Genomic DNA, 18545 nt, shown 5'->3' with positions numbered 1-18545 from the left:
TTTACTACTAGGGAAAACAGCTTAAAAGGAAATGATTACATAACGTTTTAACATATATATATATAAAAGAAGGTTATTATAAAAAGGATATATTGAAATGTACTTATTTATTTATTTAGAACACCGCATTTATTCACAGATCGTATTTCTTTTTCATACAATTATAAGCATTATACACCTTATAGGAAGAAACATAGTTTAACCATTCAGTACCTAATTAGTCTGATGACAAGAATAGTATTAAATCATTAACTATCACAGTATAAATACAATTTGATAGAGATGAATAGTTAAGCTTAAACTGTGTAAACCGAGTTTTTTACAAATAAGGGTTGATTGTGTGAAACGAAATATTGCGTTCGATTGTGATTGGTCTAACGGACTAGAAATAATGTCGAACAATCAGAATCCAAGGAAGTACACAATCGTTTCGCCTTTTGTTTTACATTCTAATCTTCCAGGTTAAATTTTTCAAATTATTTTCTATGACATTGACAGTACGTTTCATTATATGCAAATAATACCTTAATTTTCTCATAACACTTAAATCTACATTATTGCGAACATTTGAAGCATATTTACATTATATATCTTACAAGTTACATTGGAAGAGATTTAAATCACTACAATGATTGTTATTTTGATCTATAAAGTATGTAGGAATTTAACATTATTGGTATAATAATTATATACAGAAATAATTATTGAATGTCTTCTGAAGCATATCATAAGAAAACGTAAAAAAACTGTAACGAAACATTATATATTAAAAAAGAGTATATTTATAGGTAGCATATTTTTTTCAGAACTTGTTAAAGCTTAAACTTGTTTTGATATTATATTTAATTATTAAAATCCTATAGAAAAAACCCGTTAAATAATCCCAATGAAAAGCAGAAGATAATTATAAAAAGAAAAATCTTCCATGCCGCTAGAACATTTCATGCAAAGAAAGTAGAATTCATAGGTGCACATCGGAGCACGCCCTTGGATAACAGCCTTAATACTAAGCCTACACTCCTCTAGATTTATAGAAACAGAACTTATCCCAATCCAATTCTTATTGTACCAAGCGTGACAAAGAAAATAATCCTTAAATAATGGGGTCTTAAGGACGATACTGTTATGAACAAAGAATACTCATTATTTTAATAGGCTCATTCTTTGTAAGGATATTACATTATTTGTAAAAAAAAGTCTCTGAGAAAAATCTGGGCTTAATGCGTTTTATGTTTGTTATTGAACCGTGAATTTGCTTACATATATTTCATATTAATAGTCAATATTAAAGTAACCTTTTTAAGGATATCAAGGATACACGTGGTATCTACGTTATCAAGAATCAATTTAGCAATTTGTATAAGCCTTCAGTTGAGGAACATAATATTGGGAGGTTTGTTTCATAACGAACAAATCGAAACAATTAGAAGTACATTGCTTTTTGTGTATTGCGGTCTTATTGGCTTTCATTAAGTCGTAGAATTATGTTATAACGCCTATGCCATTCCTCGACTAGTAGATAATTCATGACAAAAAAAATATTTTATGATTCAAACCTCAGATTAGGTCTCCTAACAAAAATCTTGTAATATTAATATTGTATTAAGAACTTTGAAGACTTTGAAGAAAAAGTGAAGTTCATAGTCATTAAGCATTATTGTTTCATTATTATTTAACATCAAAATATGTTAAATGAATTTTATAATCCAATCTTTAATATACTGCTTCGTTTTGCTTCAGTTGTCTTTCAGGTTTACCTTAATTTTATATTCTTAATATGTTCATAAATACATGACTATTGAAACTGGCCTACACTAGTTAATTTAAATCAAGTAAGACCCATCGATATTTTATTGAATTAAATTTTTATTACATCTAGTATTGTAGGGATTATGCATTTTACGATTATTTCTAAGAGAAAACAGTATTAGAACCTATATTTTTACAAGAGGTGTATATATTGGAGCTGGTGCAATTTTCATTAATATTAAGAAAACATAAACATCAATCAATTAAATACAATGTTTTTTCTTTTATAATTATATGAATTCTATATGGGATGCCTGATATGATTTTAATAGGACGAATAAAATGCCAGAGGGCTCGCTAATGCGATGCGGGTATTGTAACTGAACAATTAAAAAGTTTGGAAAACTTCCAAGTTTTCTTTCAATTAACTTCAGTTTTAATATCCTAGTTGGGGCTTGGTTCAGAAATAACTTAGAGATCTCGTCTATATGTATAAAAGTAATACAAAATTATTTCATTGTTGTGTTAATAAATATTTAATATAGTGTGGTGTTGATAGTTTTATGCGTGTAAAACAAAGTTTTATTTATTTTGTTAAGTTACGCCAACCCTTGTGTTTCTACCACCATTTTGATCACTAGATGTCTTTCATTATATTTACAATTAAGTTATAATCTACTTTAAATAGTGACTCAGAAATTATTCAGAATTATTGTTTATTCTTTATCTGAACGGCTTACATCGTTATGTATGCATAAATGTCTAAAGAAATTAAATAATAGAATATAAGCGCTAACATTTAATATTATTTACATATGTCAGGTCGTGCTTGATATGAGTCGTATTTGGCAAGGAACTGCCTTATAAAATTGGAGCGTAACCATTCAGAGCATTTGGTTTATCGTTGTCATTTTACATATCATAAGTTGTAGGTGCCACCTACGTCTAGAACGTAAGAAAATATATTTAGAGTCGGAAAGCACCAGAGAAAGCTTGATTACACGACAATAATTAAAAATCCAATGTTTTCTTAAAAGATTTCTTAAGAGCCTAAAGCTAATTATACACTATGCCTAGCTTACTTATGTATTCCTTATCTCTAAAAATTTACAGAGAAATGGAAATATCAAAGCAGGTTTTTAATGAAAAAAATGTCTAATATGATTAACCGTGTTTGGGCCTACATAATATTAAAGGCATATTTTTTTGCATCTTTTGGTAAAGAAGATGGATTGATCTTGTAACGAATGGTACGTCTAAAATGTCACTCACGAATGATAAAGTAATCTACCCCTAATTTATCCTTAATATATAACGTGATACTGATTATTGTTACAAAAAAGTAGATGTATCGTGACGGATCGATCAGGATTAATATGTTAAATGCAACTTGATAGTTTGAAATTAAAAATATTAAGATTAGATACTTTGTTATTTAATAGCTAACATTACAATACTATAATAACAAATAAAAACTGTCACGATGGTTGACAACATAAAAACCAAAATTTGCGCTTTATTGATGATTTCAATAGACAATAAAGGGGGTTTTTAAATGCCAAAACTATTTTTCTCTTGTTTCACATTTGTGAATGCAAAATGCTGAATTCGGAATACTATATGTATTCTTTGGTGCGATTGTAACGAACTAATTGGTCGACTTTCGATTTTTAATTTGAAAATTGACTTTAGTGACAGTTGACAATATGAAAAGGTTATCCGATTTTGCTAGATGCTTCCATTTTGTTAGTAGCACACATTCTTATTTTGAATATTTTAAAAACAGTATTTTTCCAGCCTATTTGTATAAGACAGAAATTAAACGTATACCTTTGATAAATATTTGATTTCCCCCAGTGAATTCCGCGGAAAATAGCACTTAGGAAAATGTGAGAGATGAACAAACTAAGTGGCACTTATAACGGTGCTGATTTGCTAAATACCAGGCGGAGTGGACTAGAGACATTAAATTTTAAATTCTGCTGAGACGAATTTTCTTGTGCCTCAAAGATTATTTTCAACATGTAAGCATAAAGATGTAACTCTATTTTATTATATGGATATTTCTTCATGCCAGTTTTGTATCAAATAGTTTTAATTCAAGTATAGTAACAACTTTTGAAGTCTAATATTACTGCCTAATTTTTCTCACGACGTTTCGCGTTTGCTGAACATGTAACAAAATTTATTTGTAATTTAATTAGTATAAAAACTCCGCTCAAAGTATTTACAAGTCGTATTAATATTAATAATATATAACAACGTATTATAATTTTAAACACTTCCAGAATATTTTCATAACAATTATATTCAACGGAATGTTAAATTTGATATGCATAGAGCTATAACTATGTACAATATACATATATGTAAACTATACGTTTAAAAATCACAGTTTAGACTAGCATAATATATACTAGAAATATAAATAATAAAACTATACAGATACCGGCAAACTTCTTGAGCATAAAACAAGGGAGTGGGGGAAAGTTTGCTCATCGTACACATACGAGCATCAACTCATTTACCAATCACGCGATCGACACGTCAATCTCCCGCTGCCGCGCACCATTCCCCGCGGCCTTCCCTCCCAGTGATATCTAAAAATCGCTTCTGCGCAGGCTAGGACATATGTTCAAGATGTTTGCCGGTATCTGTATAAAGCTAGTTAAAATAAATAAATTTCTCAAACTTAGGTATTTTTGACAACATCAAATACATAGTTACCATTTTGAGAGTTTTTTAAGATAATATATTGTATTGCGAACCGTGTTCGATTTTAACACCTTTAGGAATGTAAAAAAAGTTCTTTTTGAAAACTTCAATTATAAATATCTCTCTAGAACAATTCATTTACTGACACTATTTTTTATTTAATTAATTTTACTTAATTAAGCAAGACGAAATGAAGAAGATGAAATGTATTTAGAATTTTAAGAGAATGTTTTTATTTTAATTTTCGCTACATCTGCGCTGTTAATAAATGTGAATCGCCCGCCCGCCAAATTAGTTACTTTTCATTTAAATTAAATTAAACAATGATCGTCCTTACTCCTAATACCTCTACCATGCGTTTGACAAAGTATTTAACACTACCTGTGTCTAGTATTTATTATAATTACTTTAAAAGTTAACGCAAAACGTTTACACATTTTTTATTAATTTTCATCAAATATACACAGACATTATAAAACTCGTACACACCAAATACTCATTTTGGTAAATAAACGATATTTTGATTTTTCCTCAAACAGTAACTTCTTCTGTAAACCTGCTCTTATCATCTAGATTAATAACAATCGCATGAGTCCTCGCGTGACCCGATCTCACTTTAACTTCAGGCCCAGAGCTTAGTTTCACTACACTTTTATCACTTTTCTCACATTTGTCACTTTTATAACCGTTTCTACTAACTTCTGGTGGTCTTATATCACTACAGTTTGCTTCACCTGAAATTTTGAACACACCGTCTTTTTCATCATCTACTTTGCGTTTTGGAGAATCTGTGGTCACATCCGTTTGACTTTGCTCTGCGTTGCTATTATCTGTGCTCTTTGTTGGTGTGAATTTTTGTTTATTGGAAGGAGGGGCGTCGAATGTCATATCTCTACCACTGCTAGTGGATTCTTCGGCTGGGGTCACGGTACACATAAGTTTGTCTGCGACTGCACTGAAGACTGTGTTGAGTTTAAGAGGTGCGGAGTCTGATCCACAAGGTTTACGTTCATGTACGGCAGCAGCATCAAGCATTGCTGTTATTTTTCTCGGAATTGTATTGACTGGTATGCAGCGTTCTCTAAGTTTCTCTAGCTGTTTGCATATCTTTTGGAACTCCTCCTATAAAAGGGATGACAAATTAATATGTAACTAATACTATCAATCTGTAAAAATATACAAGTAATGAAAAGTAAACTACTATAAATTGAATTGTTTTTAGTTGTGAAAATATTGACATAATGTGTATTACAGAACACTGGTTAAAAACATACGAACTTGTGTTAAATTTTTGTAGTTCGTTCTGCAAAGGAAATGCAAATTGCTCATTAATTTTGCTTTGAAAAAAAATTAAAGAAAGGAAGGATATAGTGAGCCTTTCTGTGGAAAGCCTTATTGAAGTATCTTGAGTGGAGCTGGGGTAATTTATCATTGTTAGTTTTTATAGCCCTCTTTCAGCTCAATGAGATAGCTTAGAAAAAAATATTAGAACAGGTCCAAGATAAAATTGATCGTTTGTGGAGAGTTTAATATAAATTTGCTTGACAACTATACTTCAAGTAGACGTATGCTGAATCTCTTTAAATCATATAATTTAATTAATGATTTTTTGAGACTATTTTTTTTATTTCCACTATGGAAACAGAACAATAAATATTTAATAAACAATCGTATGTAACCTAATCTAATAAACTAATAGCTTCTAATACATCATTGAAGTTTGACTCGTCAAACCCGGATGTCAATGAGTTTCGACGTTTGCCTGGCCAAAATATACTTGTCCTAGGTTTGACATAAACTCTTTAGTCAGAGGCCAGAAAACTTCATTTGTTTGGGCTCTGACTAGAACTGAGGATTAACTAGTGTCTAACATAGAAGCGCCTTAGCTTCGAGATTACACATATAACATATATGAAGCTATATTAGAAGTATACTTGCCTCTAATTCTCTTTCGGTCATATTATCACAGAAACGAGTACTCCTGTTAGTCGTCATAGTATATGTTGACTCGGCAGGCTTGGATCTAAACTTTCCCGTTTTCTCCCTCTCATCTTTACCCTGCCCCTTGAAGACCATGTAAGCCTAAATATAAAATGTTATTATAATTTTAATTATTTCCATAAAATAACGAAAAACCCTTTGATTTCAATATGCTCTCAATGGACTTTCTTTTTATGTGCGCATTCTAACATTCGCTCGAACGGCGAAGGAAAACATCGTGAGGAAAACGGCTTGCTTTAGACCCAAAAAAAAGCGTGCGTCAGGCACATAACCATCTACTTGCCTATTAGATTAACAAATAATCATGAAACATATACAGAAATCTAAGGCCCCAACCAACGTAAAAAGGTTGCAGCTATTGATTGTGTGGGTATATAAAATTATGATAACGTATATAAATCTGTATCTAATTTGAATATGAAGAACTGCTCAAGGTTTCGCAACTCCAGAGAGACAAGTTTAATTGATACGAGAGTTTTCAAACTGACATACTCGTATATGATAATTAGTTCACACACAAGCCATTGAATCTTCGCCAAAGAGATTCTTAGCGCTCTGTACTCTATTTGAGGTAAGCGCCCGTACTTCCAATAGTGATTTTGTCTGCAAGTTTGATGTAGTTCTCTGAACATCCGTAGCTAAAGTGCTTTGGGTTCGCGGGAAACAAAAACTCATTATTGAGATCTGTATCGTTTTTGCAACTTAAAGATAAATAGTCCGAGTAGAATTACTTTAAGATACAAAGAGAAATAAAACGAGATTACACATACCTTACTACCAAAGATGAAACACAACAGCAAGGTGACAGTCAGTTGGGTGTGGCAGAAGAAAATTATGTATAGCAAATCAGGGTTAGCGGGAGATTGGAGGAACAGCCTGTGAACAATATAGCAATGTTAAAACTTTTGTTTGGTTTAATTATAATGTTGAGAAAATGCCCCTTTGATTTCAAAGAATCTCAAAACGACGTACATAAATAATGGTAAAGAATCATGAGAGTATATACACTAGAAAAAAATATTTATTATGTAATATAAGATGAAGATATCGCTTGTTCCACGTCATTAAATTTGGTATACCCTATCCCTACTCATCGGCAAAGAAGACACAGGGTGTAGGCCGAGAGAAAAAGCCGGCGTAAAACCTTTCGGTACTCTTTTATATCAAGTCGTCAATTTTATTAATAATTTACAATAGTCTTACGAACTAAATCTACTGTGACCTCTTCACATTCACAATAGCTTAAAATAACAAAATCTACTGTAACCTCTTCATATTCACAACAGATTCACAATAAAGTTTACATAACTAAACCTAATGTGATCTCTTTATAAAAATTAACATAACTAATCAACTAACCCTATTTTGATCTTTTTATAGTCACAATAAAGTTTACATGAGTAAATCTAATGTGATTCCTTAATAATTACAAAAAAATACATAACTAAATCCAGTTTGATGTCTTTCTATTCATAATATCGGTTACAAAACTGAATATAATGTGACCTCTTTAAAAAAAATAATATAACTAAATCTATTGTGATCCCTTTATATTCACAATAGTGAATTTATCATGTAAATTTGATATTCTAGTCTGTGTAAAAAAATACAAATAAAAAAAACTTATTGTAAGCACAACAATTACGTGTAGTACTTCGATTTCTCACAAAATACATAATTACAATAATAACACCAACTACTACTACTACAATCCTAATTGTTCTTAGTATTATTTTTCATCAACATATTTCAATTTACTCAAAACATACTTATTATATTTAGCCATCGCTTTTATTAGGATACTATTACTTCTGGAAATGAATTAAATTTGACATTACTTTATCAAATAATTTGATATTAATTTGTCAAATACAAACTCATTGCTAACCGGTAATCAAAATGATACAATTCTGTTGAACGATATTTTTATCATCTGACATAAAAAAGTATTTCATATCCACTATTAAGACCAATAATGAAAAGAAAACTAACCAAGTACTGATTATTCACAGGGAATATATATATATATATATATATATATATATTATAAAGTCATATGTAATTTTACTAAATAAATTGCCACTGTATATAGAATTTATAACAGTCTTAACAAGCAAGCTAAATTGTCGACATGACGTAACATCAAAGTTTCAGATTTATTACTGAAATTAAGACTTATTCTGTTTTATGCTGTACCAAAACGCAATCCTTTGTAATATATAAAATGTGTTTTTTTTTGTCAAATAAAGTAATTTTTATTAAAAAAAATGGATCAGCAGTTCGCTGTCTTTTCAGGGCTTGCATTATTCATGCAATCGTCATTCGCGTGCCTTACTTTTGTGGCTATATGCTGGGACTGCGTAGTATTGTGTAACTTACGACTGCCCTATAGTCTTGCTCCTACTGCATTGGGAAGCGAGCTGCTTTAGTCCCACCAATGAAATAACCATGAGGTTCGACTTCTATATGCCTTGTCCCTAAAACCACTTCGTAACTCAAGACTCAACTCAAGACCCTGGATTCTTTTTGCGTCTAGTCATAGTACTGGAAACAAAGGTAAGTATAAGGTAATACATTACAAGTACAGGAAAGTACACATAAGAAAAACATTGTACATTACTACTCCCGCCATCTGAATCTTATAAGGATTGGCGATCGATTCTAAGTAACAAAGAAATTTTCTATTTAAGTCAAAATAAATGTATATTAATACATATATTTATATATACTTGAAACAATACTGTGTTATGTTTCAATGTAATTTTCGTATAACATAGCCATAATTTGATATCAATCTGACCTTGAAATCCTAAAAATGGTGAAATCTACTTACTTTTTAATTCATTTTCAAAATTAAACTCACTGTGAATTTTTAAAAATGGAATATCTCTTAAGAATTTCTTAAATTTATAACAAAAAGGATATTATAAGAATTAATATTAATTATTTCTGCAAAAACCTTTTATAATATTCGACTCGTCTCAGAATTTCCAAATATGGTAAAAAATTTATAAAATATGAAGAAATTCTGTAAACACCATATAATATTAAAATCTCTGAGAACTTTTAAAAATAGTAAAATTATTTAAAGTAAATACCTTATTATCTTAAGATTTTATAAAATTTGTAAAACAAAATATATTATATAATAATAATAATACAATTAATATTTATCATTTCTATAGAAAAAAACTATCAAAAATATTTAACTTACCTTAAAATAAATTAGTTCTGTAAGAACCTTGTTATAAAGTGACTTGTAACTTATTTTAGATGTAATTAAGGTATATTTTAAAATAATGTTTAAATTAATAAAAATTCAAATCAATTATTTCTTAAAAAATAAACTGTATAAAAATATTCAACTCACCTAAGAATCTTAAAAAAAATTTGAAAATTATAAAAAAATATACTAATACTATAAGATGACAAGATTTGATTGTTTGATTTAAATAGGCTCCGAAACTGGATGGATTGACAGGATCAATTATACCAATTATTTTAAGTTAGAATTTAGGTTACAAAATGAGGAAAAAATATATTGCAAACCTCGTGGGCGTAAATCCTTTACACGAAGGATATGACATCCTGTTATTCTGACTTTTTAGCGGTAGTTGATCTAGTTCTTAGGGTAGGAAATTAAACACTTCAATGATGACTTAATTCACTATAATTTACTTCGCTGATTTTACGTGAATTGTATAATCACAACTTCCCTCTCCGACTCGACCATCCCACTTCGAGGAGACGGTCGAGTCAATTCGTAACAATTTGTAAACAACCGATCGAGTCAAATGAATAACTATTGCACATGCGCACTTGTAGCAAGATTCTTAAGAATATGTTTCATAAAAATGTTTAGAATTTAATTAAATAAATATTAGAAGCTAACACGCTAGAAAGTCTTTTTACATACATTTCTTAAATTTATTAAAAGGTAGAGATAAAAGAATTACTAACTTTAGATAGTCTAATACGCAGAAACTGAGGCCTGTGTTTGTTCCGAGTATTAACATTATGCATATGTTCTATTCTAGTAAACTTATTACTATTTTTGTATATATACATAATATTTTCATAGATATATTGCGAGGGAAAGGTAAGGATATTAATTTCCTTGAATTTATCTCTCAGGGATTCCCTACATTTTAAATTATAGATTGCACGAATAGCTCTCTTCTGCTAATATGATATGCATGTTTTAAATTAAAGCAAATAACAGTTACTACGAGTCATGTGTGTCCTTATAATATGATATGTATTCAACAGGCGAATACAGTGACTAAGCAAACTTTATCTTGGCTTAAACTGGAGGTTATAATTAACTTCGATAGTTTTGTTAGGTATTCCTATTCGAATCGAACGTCTGCGTATGTTTGAGACAAGTCTTGGAACAATTGCGCTGTAAATATTTGTCATTTTCATCACAGATTATCTATATAAATACAAAGTTTTATTTTATTTATACATCCTTACATACTATCCTTGAACACGGAGGTTTTTATGGAAAAAATAATTTATTTGGTACTTATTGGAAAAGCCAACACTCTCTGTGGGGCAGGATAGCTGAGTCTTCCATATCTTGGCATGAAGCTACGAAAAGGCAGGCTTAGCAAAACAATCATATTAAGGTGAAACGAAGTTCGCGTTTGTAATTAATATTTAAATAGTTTGACAATAATTTTAAGGTATTAAACGATATAAGAGCGATGTATATTCATATTACCGATATTTATGAAGCAAATAAGATAACTAATTAAACAAAATAAACGTAACTACATTACTAGATAGTGATTACGGTGTATCATAACATCATATAGTTCTGTGATGGATTGCCTCTTAACGTGTGTTTATCTCTAGACAGCTTCTCATATTGACGATATAAAAATAATTAATGTTCCTCTTTCTCTTTGGAAATATTTGGCCGGCCCGATTGGTTGTTAGGAAATAAATCATCGAAAAAATGATTGATGGGTGCTGGTTGCTTATTAAAATTGTGTACTGAATTAGAACACGTAGAAGATATATGATTATCAACCTTAAAAATAGTGAAGGTTTTTTTCCAAGAAAGGACGGACAGGAGACTCATCTGATGTTCAGTGATACCCATGGACTCTCTGAATGAAAGAGGGCTCGCGAGTATGTTACCGGCCTTTTAAAGTCCGTAACGAAAGAACGTGGACAAAGTCCATTTATGCACAGGGATTGAACAGGGAAAGTTGAGGTTTGAGATGAACTTTAGGGATGAGAGTCACTCGTTAAATCTAGTGGATTTAACGAGCGACTCTCAAGACTGCTCTACGCAACATTACAGTGCGAATCATCATATATACATAAAATCATTTTGTTACGGTAGTTAGGTTAGGATTATTCAATTAATTTAATTGCCAAGAAGAGTTTCGACATAAAACAATTAACCAGCAAGTGGGCCGACGGTTGATCTCTTGAGAAATTTTTGGTAATTTTGACTGTACTTTCGTTATTCTTCGACGATTAAGAACTTCAAAGGGTTGATTTAATGATGAGAAGTTTGCATAGATTATTAACACATAGAATTCTGGTGGTTTTACTTGATGGCTGCATATTTTTTAGTCTAGTAATAAATAGCAGTGTGCGTAACTAAATGTTATGAACATTAATAAAAATAAATAACAATAAGAGAATAAACCTTTTGAAAATATCTGTTATATACGCACAAAGCGTACTTACTTTACTCCCGTACTTTGAAGGAAAAGGAGGACCGGCACGAGTGTTCAAGTACCACCAAATCCCTAAGTTACAGTGCAGTTATTCTAATAAAAGTAGCATGGTGAATTTTAATTTATTCCGGAATTGAACCCAAGAACTCACGCTCGAGAGCTAACCAATAGACCCATGAAGAATTTATTGGAGTACAAATTAGCTTTTGTATTAAAGACCCTTTGATAACAAAGCCCGGACCATTAGGTATAGAGAGTAATTGTAGCGTTTGTTTCTGACATTTTGTTACAAATGTTACCTTAAAAGCCATTTCCTGAGCTTCGTGATTATCAATACTATTTTGGTCATCGCAGAGAAATATTTAATATTTTTTTTCAGTATGAAGCTACGCTATAAATTTCCACAGGTTTTAGAAATATTAAGAAATATTCAATGTTTAAAATGATAAAACGAGTATAATGAAAAAAAGAATGGAATTTCCACTTTGCTTTTTCGTTCTTCGGTCAAATTGAATAGCTTTTTAAAACTCGAATAAAATTGTAAAAAATGGTACTCTAAGGTGCCTTTACTTTTTTGAAACACATAAACTGTTTACAATAAGACAATGTGAGGCCTACCATGTATATAAATAATCAACAAATATTTAATGATAATAAATTCATTGATTTAAATGAGTAAAACAGAAAAAACAGAGACAAGAAAAAAATATTATTTATTCCAACAAAACAATCCACAAAATATTAGACTCAATATTACCGAAACCGACTCAGAATTATGTCGACTCTATTAAGTGTATAAACGAAGTGTAGCAAACTTCTTAAATCATTTAATTAATGTAATACCAGTATTTTGAGGCCTTTAACACGCCAACTTGAAAACTTATTGACTTATACGAGCTGGCTTTCAGTCTGCCCGTGTTTTTTTAGGTTTCAAAGTTTTTTCAAACCACTTGATTTAAAATTGTTTTTAATCGTTCTCAAATGAGGGACAAAACGAGAGATATACATACACAAAAACTGTAAAGGTGCACTATCATTCCGTTTAATCGCGTAGCTTTTATTTTGCTGTAAATGTTAGCTTAGTACAGAAGCAAAATACAAAAAAAGGGCGATTAAAAAGAGTGGCGGAGAGTTTATTGCCAATTCTTCTCTTTCGTTCTACGCCCTTGATTTGAGAAGTGGCGGTAAGTGTAAAATTGGAAGCATTTAATGTATATTTCTTTTATTGACGTTCATAAGTGTACATTGTGTTACCTATTTGAATAAATGATTTTTGACTTTAACTTTGAGTAACAAATTGTAAAATTTAGCTAATAGAATAAATAAGAGGGCAATAGTTACTCTGCTCTTATCGTTATACATCATAATTGCTACCAAGAGCAGCACTCATAAATACTTGACATGTATAACTTTGTCAAACCCTCGCGCACGCACCAGTGCTTATAGATACTTGAAAGTCTAGGGTTGTCTTTTTTAGTTCAATTTCAAGGTTTAAAAAAAATACCTTTTTAAAAAAAACATAACATGAAAGGACTATTTTAAAGAATCTATGAAGTGCTTAATGCCATCCATTTCACTGGTTGATTTGTTGAAACCAATGACAAGTAAGAAATTCTGCATCGTTGTTTGCTTATTTGACTGAAACTAAACTTTTCCTTTATAAAAGAATATCAAGTGTGTTGAAATAAATTTCGAAATATCACGAAAGTGATCAAATTGTTTCTTCAAAAAGGAGATACTAATTGATAATATATTTTTGACGATCAGAAGGGAACTTAATTTAAAAAAAAAGAAAACAGTAAACAAGTGAAGCAATTGAGGTGGTCAGTACGCAATGTAGTTCCTGGTCCTCTAAAAATAACCTTCACGCATGAGCAGTGATTAAAAACGGACATAATGACAAGATAGACAATTAATTTAACTTATTTTGAGTTTGATACGAAAAAACACTTACACATACAATATACAAGGTAATCTTGGTTGGTGAACGTATAAAGAGGAGATCAGTGGTCTCTGCCTAACCCCTCTTGGAAAAGGCTAATAAATAATCAAAAACTGAAAGAAAATATTATATTTATATTTAGTGTTATTTTATGATTATTATAGTGGCAGCCCTAACTGCCATACTCAGTTGTGCATTGAGGCGTGCGCTACAACCGTAAGAGTCATACAGTAGTTTAAAATAAAAGCTTTTATGATATAAAATGTCATCCGGTAAATTGGTGAAACTAAACAACAACTGAACACTATAGATAAATTAAATGGTATATTTAGAAGTATTGGTCATGTGGGTTTAGCATGCGGCTCTCATCCATGAGGTTTGAACTGAACCCCGGCACTAAATCTGGTTCGTATGGTGAAGGAAAACATCGTGAGGAAACCGTGCCTTAGACCTGAAAACTAAAAAGTCTATGGCGCATGGCTTTTTATCTTCTTTTCTATTAGAAAAAGGAAATTTTCTAGAAAAAGACACAGAAATCCGAGGACCACATCAAGAAGATAGAGCTACTGGTTTATTAATGGATTTATTTTGAACTTTGGATTTAAAGCTCACGCAAGAGTAGACGTCCGACGGACGTAAGAGTAGGATTCATACGAAAAATACCAGAGTCTCAAAAATATTGAGGGTTTTTGGCTCTTCGAACTTAAAATGAATAAAATAAAATATGTTTATTACGGAACATAAGATTCAAGTATCTCTTATTCCACGTCATTAAATTTAAATAGGTAGACTTCTCATCGGCAAAGAAGACACAGGCTGTAGGCCGAGAGAAAAAGCCGGCGTAAAAAACTCTCGGTACTTTTTTAAAATAGCAAATCATCAAACAAAGTAGCCTGTCTAGCACTAGTCCCAGGACCTTGTATAAACTAGATAATGATTATTTTTTTACACAGCAGGCAATAGGACTACCGTTCGCGATAGTGGGTTAATCAAGTATGGAGCTTTACCTGATTTAGGGTGTACACATACGCATGGGTAGAAATTTAAGAGAAAAAAGTATTTTAGTTAGAAGATAAGTCAAGTTCTGATCCGATATTAAATGCTGTATTTTTTTTATTCACTTTACAAAACTCATAATATATTGAATGTCATCGGTTCGACACAGGCGCTGTGCGAGCAAAACTGTCCTTAATTAAGAATACGGTGTAAAAAAGGGGGACCCAAGGAATATTAATTGCTTTCAAACTAGAACTATAAAGCGCCGTATATGAAAACAAAATGCACAGTGTAATATTGGTAACAATTTTATTTTCAATAAATATTTGTTTTTAATCAAAAGCTTAGTCTCCATAGTATTTCGATTTAACAAAACTAAACCTTTGTGTATGGCGGAAAATATTTTTACAAAAATACACACATTTCGTTGAAAAACGCAGCTAACAATAAATGTTTCTATATTTTCAATTTACAGGCTGTAAATTTTAGCGAAGCTAGATTAAACTTATTTCAATTTTTATTTCTAATGAAAATTTAAAGGCACAATAGGCAAATGACTTTTTTTGTATGAATGCAATTAACACATGTACGTACGGTGAAGGAAAATATTTGTATGCAAAATATTTCGAAAATATCCACAAAATATATGACCAACGAAATCACTTTAAAAATATAAATATAAAGAAACAGGCTTAATAATTACGCCGGCCTTATTAAGTGTGTAAACAATGTGTAGCAAACTACTTAAATTATTTAAACTAATGTAATATTTTCAGGCTTTTATCACGCCAACTTGTAATATTACTGATTTCTAACAGCTGGCTTTCAGTCTCCTATATTTTCTTAGGCTTCGAAGTTTTTTCATAACCCTTGATATATTATTGTTTAATGTTAGTTTTATCCATCCTCAGAATTTTGATGTTCAGCGTGTCAATATACAATGAATTATAAAACAAATTTACCTACTCTAGGCAAATACAATTTTTTTCCGCTCGTTATATACAGTTTTAAATTAAGAATATAAGTTTCTATAGGACCTGTAGTCATTACGTACCCTTATTTAGATACATTTTTTAAATTCCCGTTGTTTGTTACCATTTCACAAAATTACGGAGATTCAGATGTAAATGAAATTAAATGCGTCGCTTTCGCAAATTGCTATCCATGATTTCTATTAGCTAATTATACGTCTAAACTGATACAAGTATTTAGCTCAATGCTATTTATAAATTTTAATACTTTGGCAGTTATATTGGCTCATGTACGGAAATTTACATAAGCTCGAACGGTGAAGGGAAATATCGCGAGGAAACCGACTTGACTTAGACCCAAAAAGTCTATGGCGAGCGTAAGGCAAGATCATGAAACAGATACAAAAATCTGAGGCCCAGACCTAAAAAGGTTGTAGCGCAATTGTTTTGTTCAAATATATGAAAATAGCGATTTTTTAAATGAAAATTTTTGTTTTTTTTTTTTGTAACAAAAGCGCGATAATCTTTTCGGATTTAAATATGTGTATATGGCGAATGTAAATTTGTATTTCGGGGAACTTTCGCTGACCACAACAGTTTATAGAAATTACAACATTTTAATTTAATTCAATTACTACAAAGAAATAAACAAAACACACAACAAACAGTTAAATTTTATGTGACAAGTAGTTTTCTTGCGATAAATGTCTAACTATATTTGTTTGCCCCATCACCTCCCTTGGACAACAAAAAAACTGGTAAATAATAAATGGCTCAAATATAAGAAGTCTTCCCTCCAATTTCGATTTTATTCCCTTTGGAGTAGAGACTCTGAGGCGGTGGGGTTCAAGAGCACAGGCGCTAATTAAAAATTTAAGTTGGCGCCTGGTAAATAGTACCGGTGACCACAGAGCTGGTGCTTCCTTCGCTCAACGAATAAGTATCACAATACAGCGAGGAAATGCTGCCAGAATTAAAGAAAGACTGCCAGAGGAACCAAACTTTTTAAATTTGTTTTAATTTCCATTAATTAGTTTTTAATTATTTTACTATTTATATATACGCTACGAAAATTGTAAATTCTGTATATTTGATTGTTATAATGAATTAATAAATAAACTTCATATATATATGTAATATTAAATACATATTTACTAATATATTAATTATAATAGTGCCGTATAATAAAGAGTGGCGGAGAGTTTATTGCTAATTCTTATCTTCCGATCTGCGCCCTTGATTTGAGAACTGGTAGTAAATGTAAAATTGGAAGAATTTAATGTACATTTCTTTTTTTGACGCTCATAATTGTACATTGTGTTATCTATATGAATAAATGATTTTTGACTTGACTTGACTTGATTATATTTTTATTTCGACATTATCATATTGGCTTAAGTTATGGTAAGTATGTAGTAGTAAATAAATAAATAACTCTATCATAGTTAAGTCTGAATCCGTGTTGTAATATAAAAGTGTATAGCCTCTGCACTCAAGATAAATGAATATTAAAAAACTTTACAGTGCAAACGGGTTTGTGTATAAAAAGGAAACAACCCTAGTACACTATCGTTTTATACGGGACTTACATGAGTTTGTGAGAGACCAACCCTACACTGCGATTTTAAAGTACTAAAATATGCTGATGTTATAACCTATTCTATTATTTATAAAAAAATCTCACACTAAAATCAATTTAACTTCGAATATAAAATATTAATTAGTCTACCAATACTAGTCTTGATATCGTGAATTAAATATAACATTTAATTAATGTTTACACAACAGTAGTGATTATCCGTATGTGAAAAGAAAGTAATCATTGGGATTAATATGCCAATTAAAAAAAAATATTTTTGTAAAATGTCGATTTAGTTTTAAAAAAATACTTATTTTAGAGTAGTCATATAGACATAAAAAACTAGATAGATTTAGAACATACGCGAATCATTGTTCACGCTAAGTCTCGTTTATGAATCCTTAAACTGACAAGTTTAGAGACCAATCGTTTATTGAAGAGTAATTTACGTTCGATTTTTGAATCAAGCTTACCAAGTATTCATTGAAAATTTTACGTAAATCGGTATTCATGTTTTTCGTACTTATTAATTTATTATTTTCAACAACCATTTATAGTTTATGAACTCTCAATATGAAAGCAATTAATACTCTTCAATTTTCTTTTAAATATTGAAGCAAATTGAGTCTACTCGAGTAATTTATTTCAATACCAGTTCGAAATGTCAGATGAGTTTGATAAAAATACATTAAAAAGTGCCGAATGGATAAGACATTGTATGGATATATTTTTTAAAACAAAATCTCTGTAATACTTTAAAACAAAAAAGTGATTGCCTAAATATTTGTGTAAATTTTTTACACGGTATTAATCGTATTAAAGATCGGTAAGATCATAACGGTAATTTAATTATAACTTTATTACCAATATACTGAAAAGCACTCAAAACAATC

General features: G+C 30.5%; 1 protein-coding gene across 1 annotated transcript in view; it reads right to left on the bottom strand.

The window, feature by feature from the left end:
- Window positions 1–3246: 3246 nt before the first annotated feature.
- Window positions 3247–18545, bottom strand: part of LOC123714197 (probable G-protein coupled receptor 158) — a 113106-nt gene continuing 97807 nt past the window's right edge. The window contains exons 10-12 of the mRNA XM_045668385.1: window positions 7236–7341; window positions 6403–6546; window positions 3247–5586 (exon numbers count right to left, since the gene is read on the bottom strand). Coding sequence (XP_045524341.1) covers window positions 4996–5586; window positions 6403–6546; window positions 7236–7341 — 841 coding nt within the window. The 3' untranslated portion in view covers window positions 3247–4995. The remainder of the gene's footprint in view (window positions 5587–6402; window positions 6547–7235; window positions 7342–18545) is intronic.

Source organism: Pieris brassicae, chromosome 9 (genome assembly GCF_905147105.1).
Source record: "Pieris brassicae chromosome 9, ilPieBrab1.1, whole genome shotgun sequence".
NCBI classification, from domain to species: domain Eukaryota; kingdom Metazoa; phylum Arthropoda; class Insecta; order Lepidoptera; family Pieridae; genus Pieris; species Pieris brassicae.
Note: the sequence above shows the minus strand (reverse complement) of the source record. Positions and strands in the feature narration are given on the sequence as shown.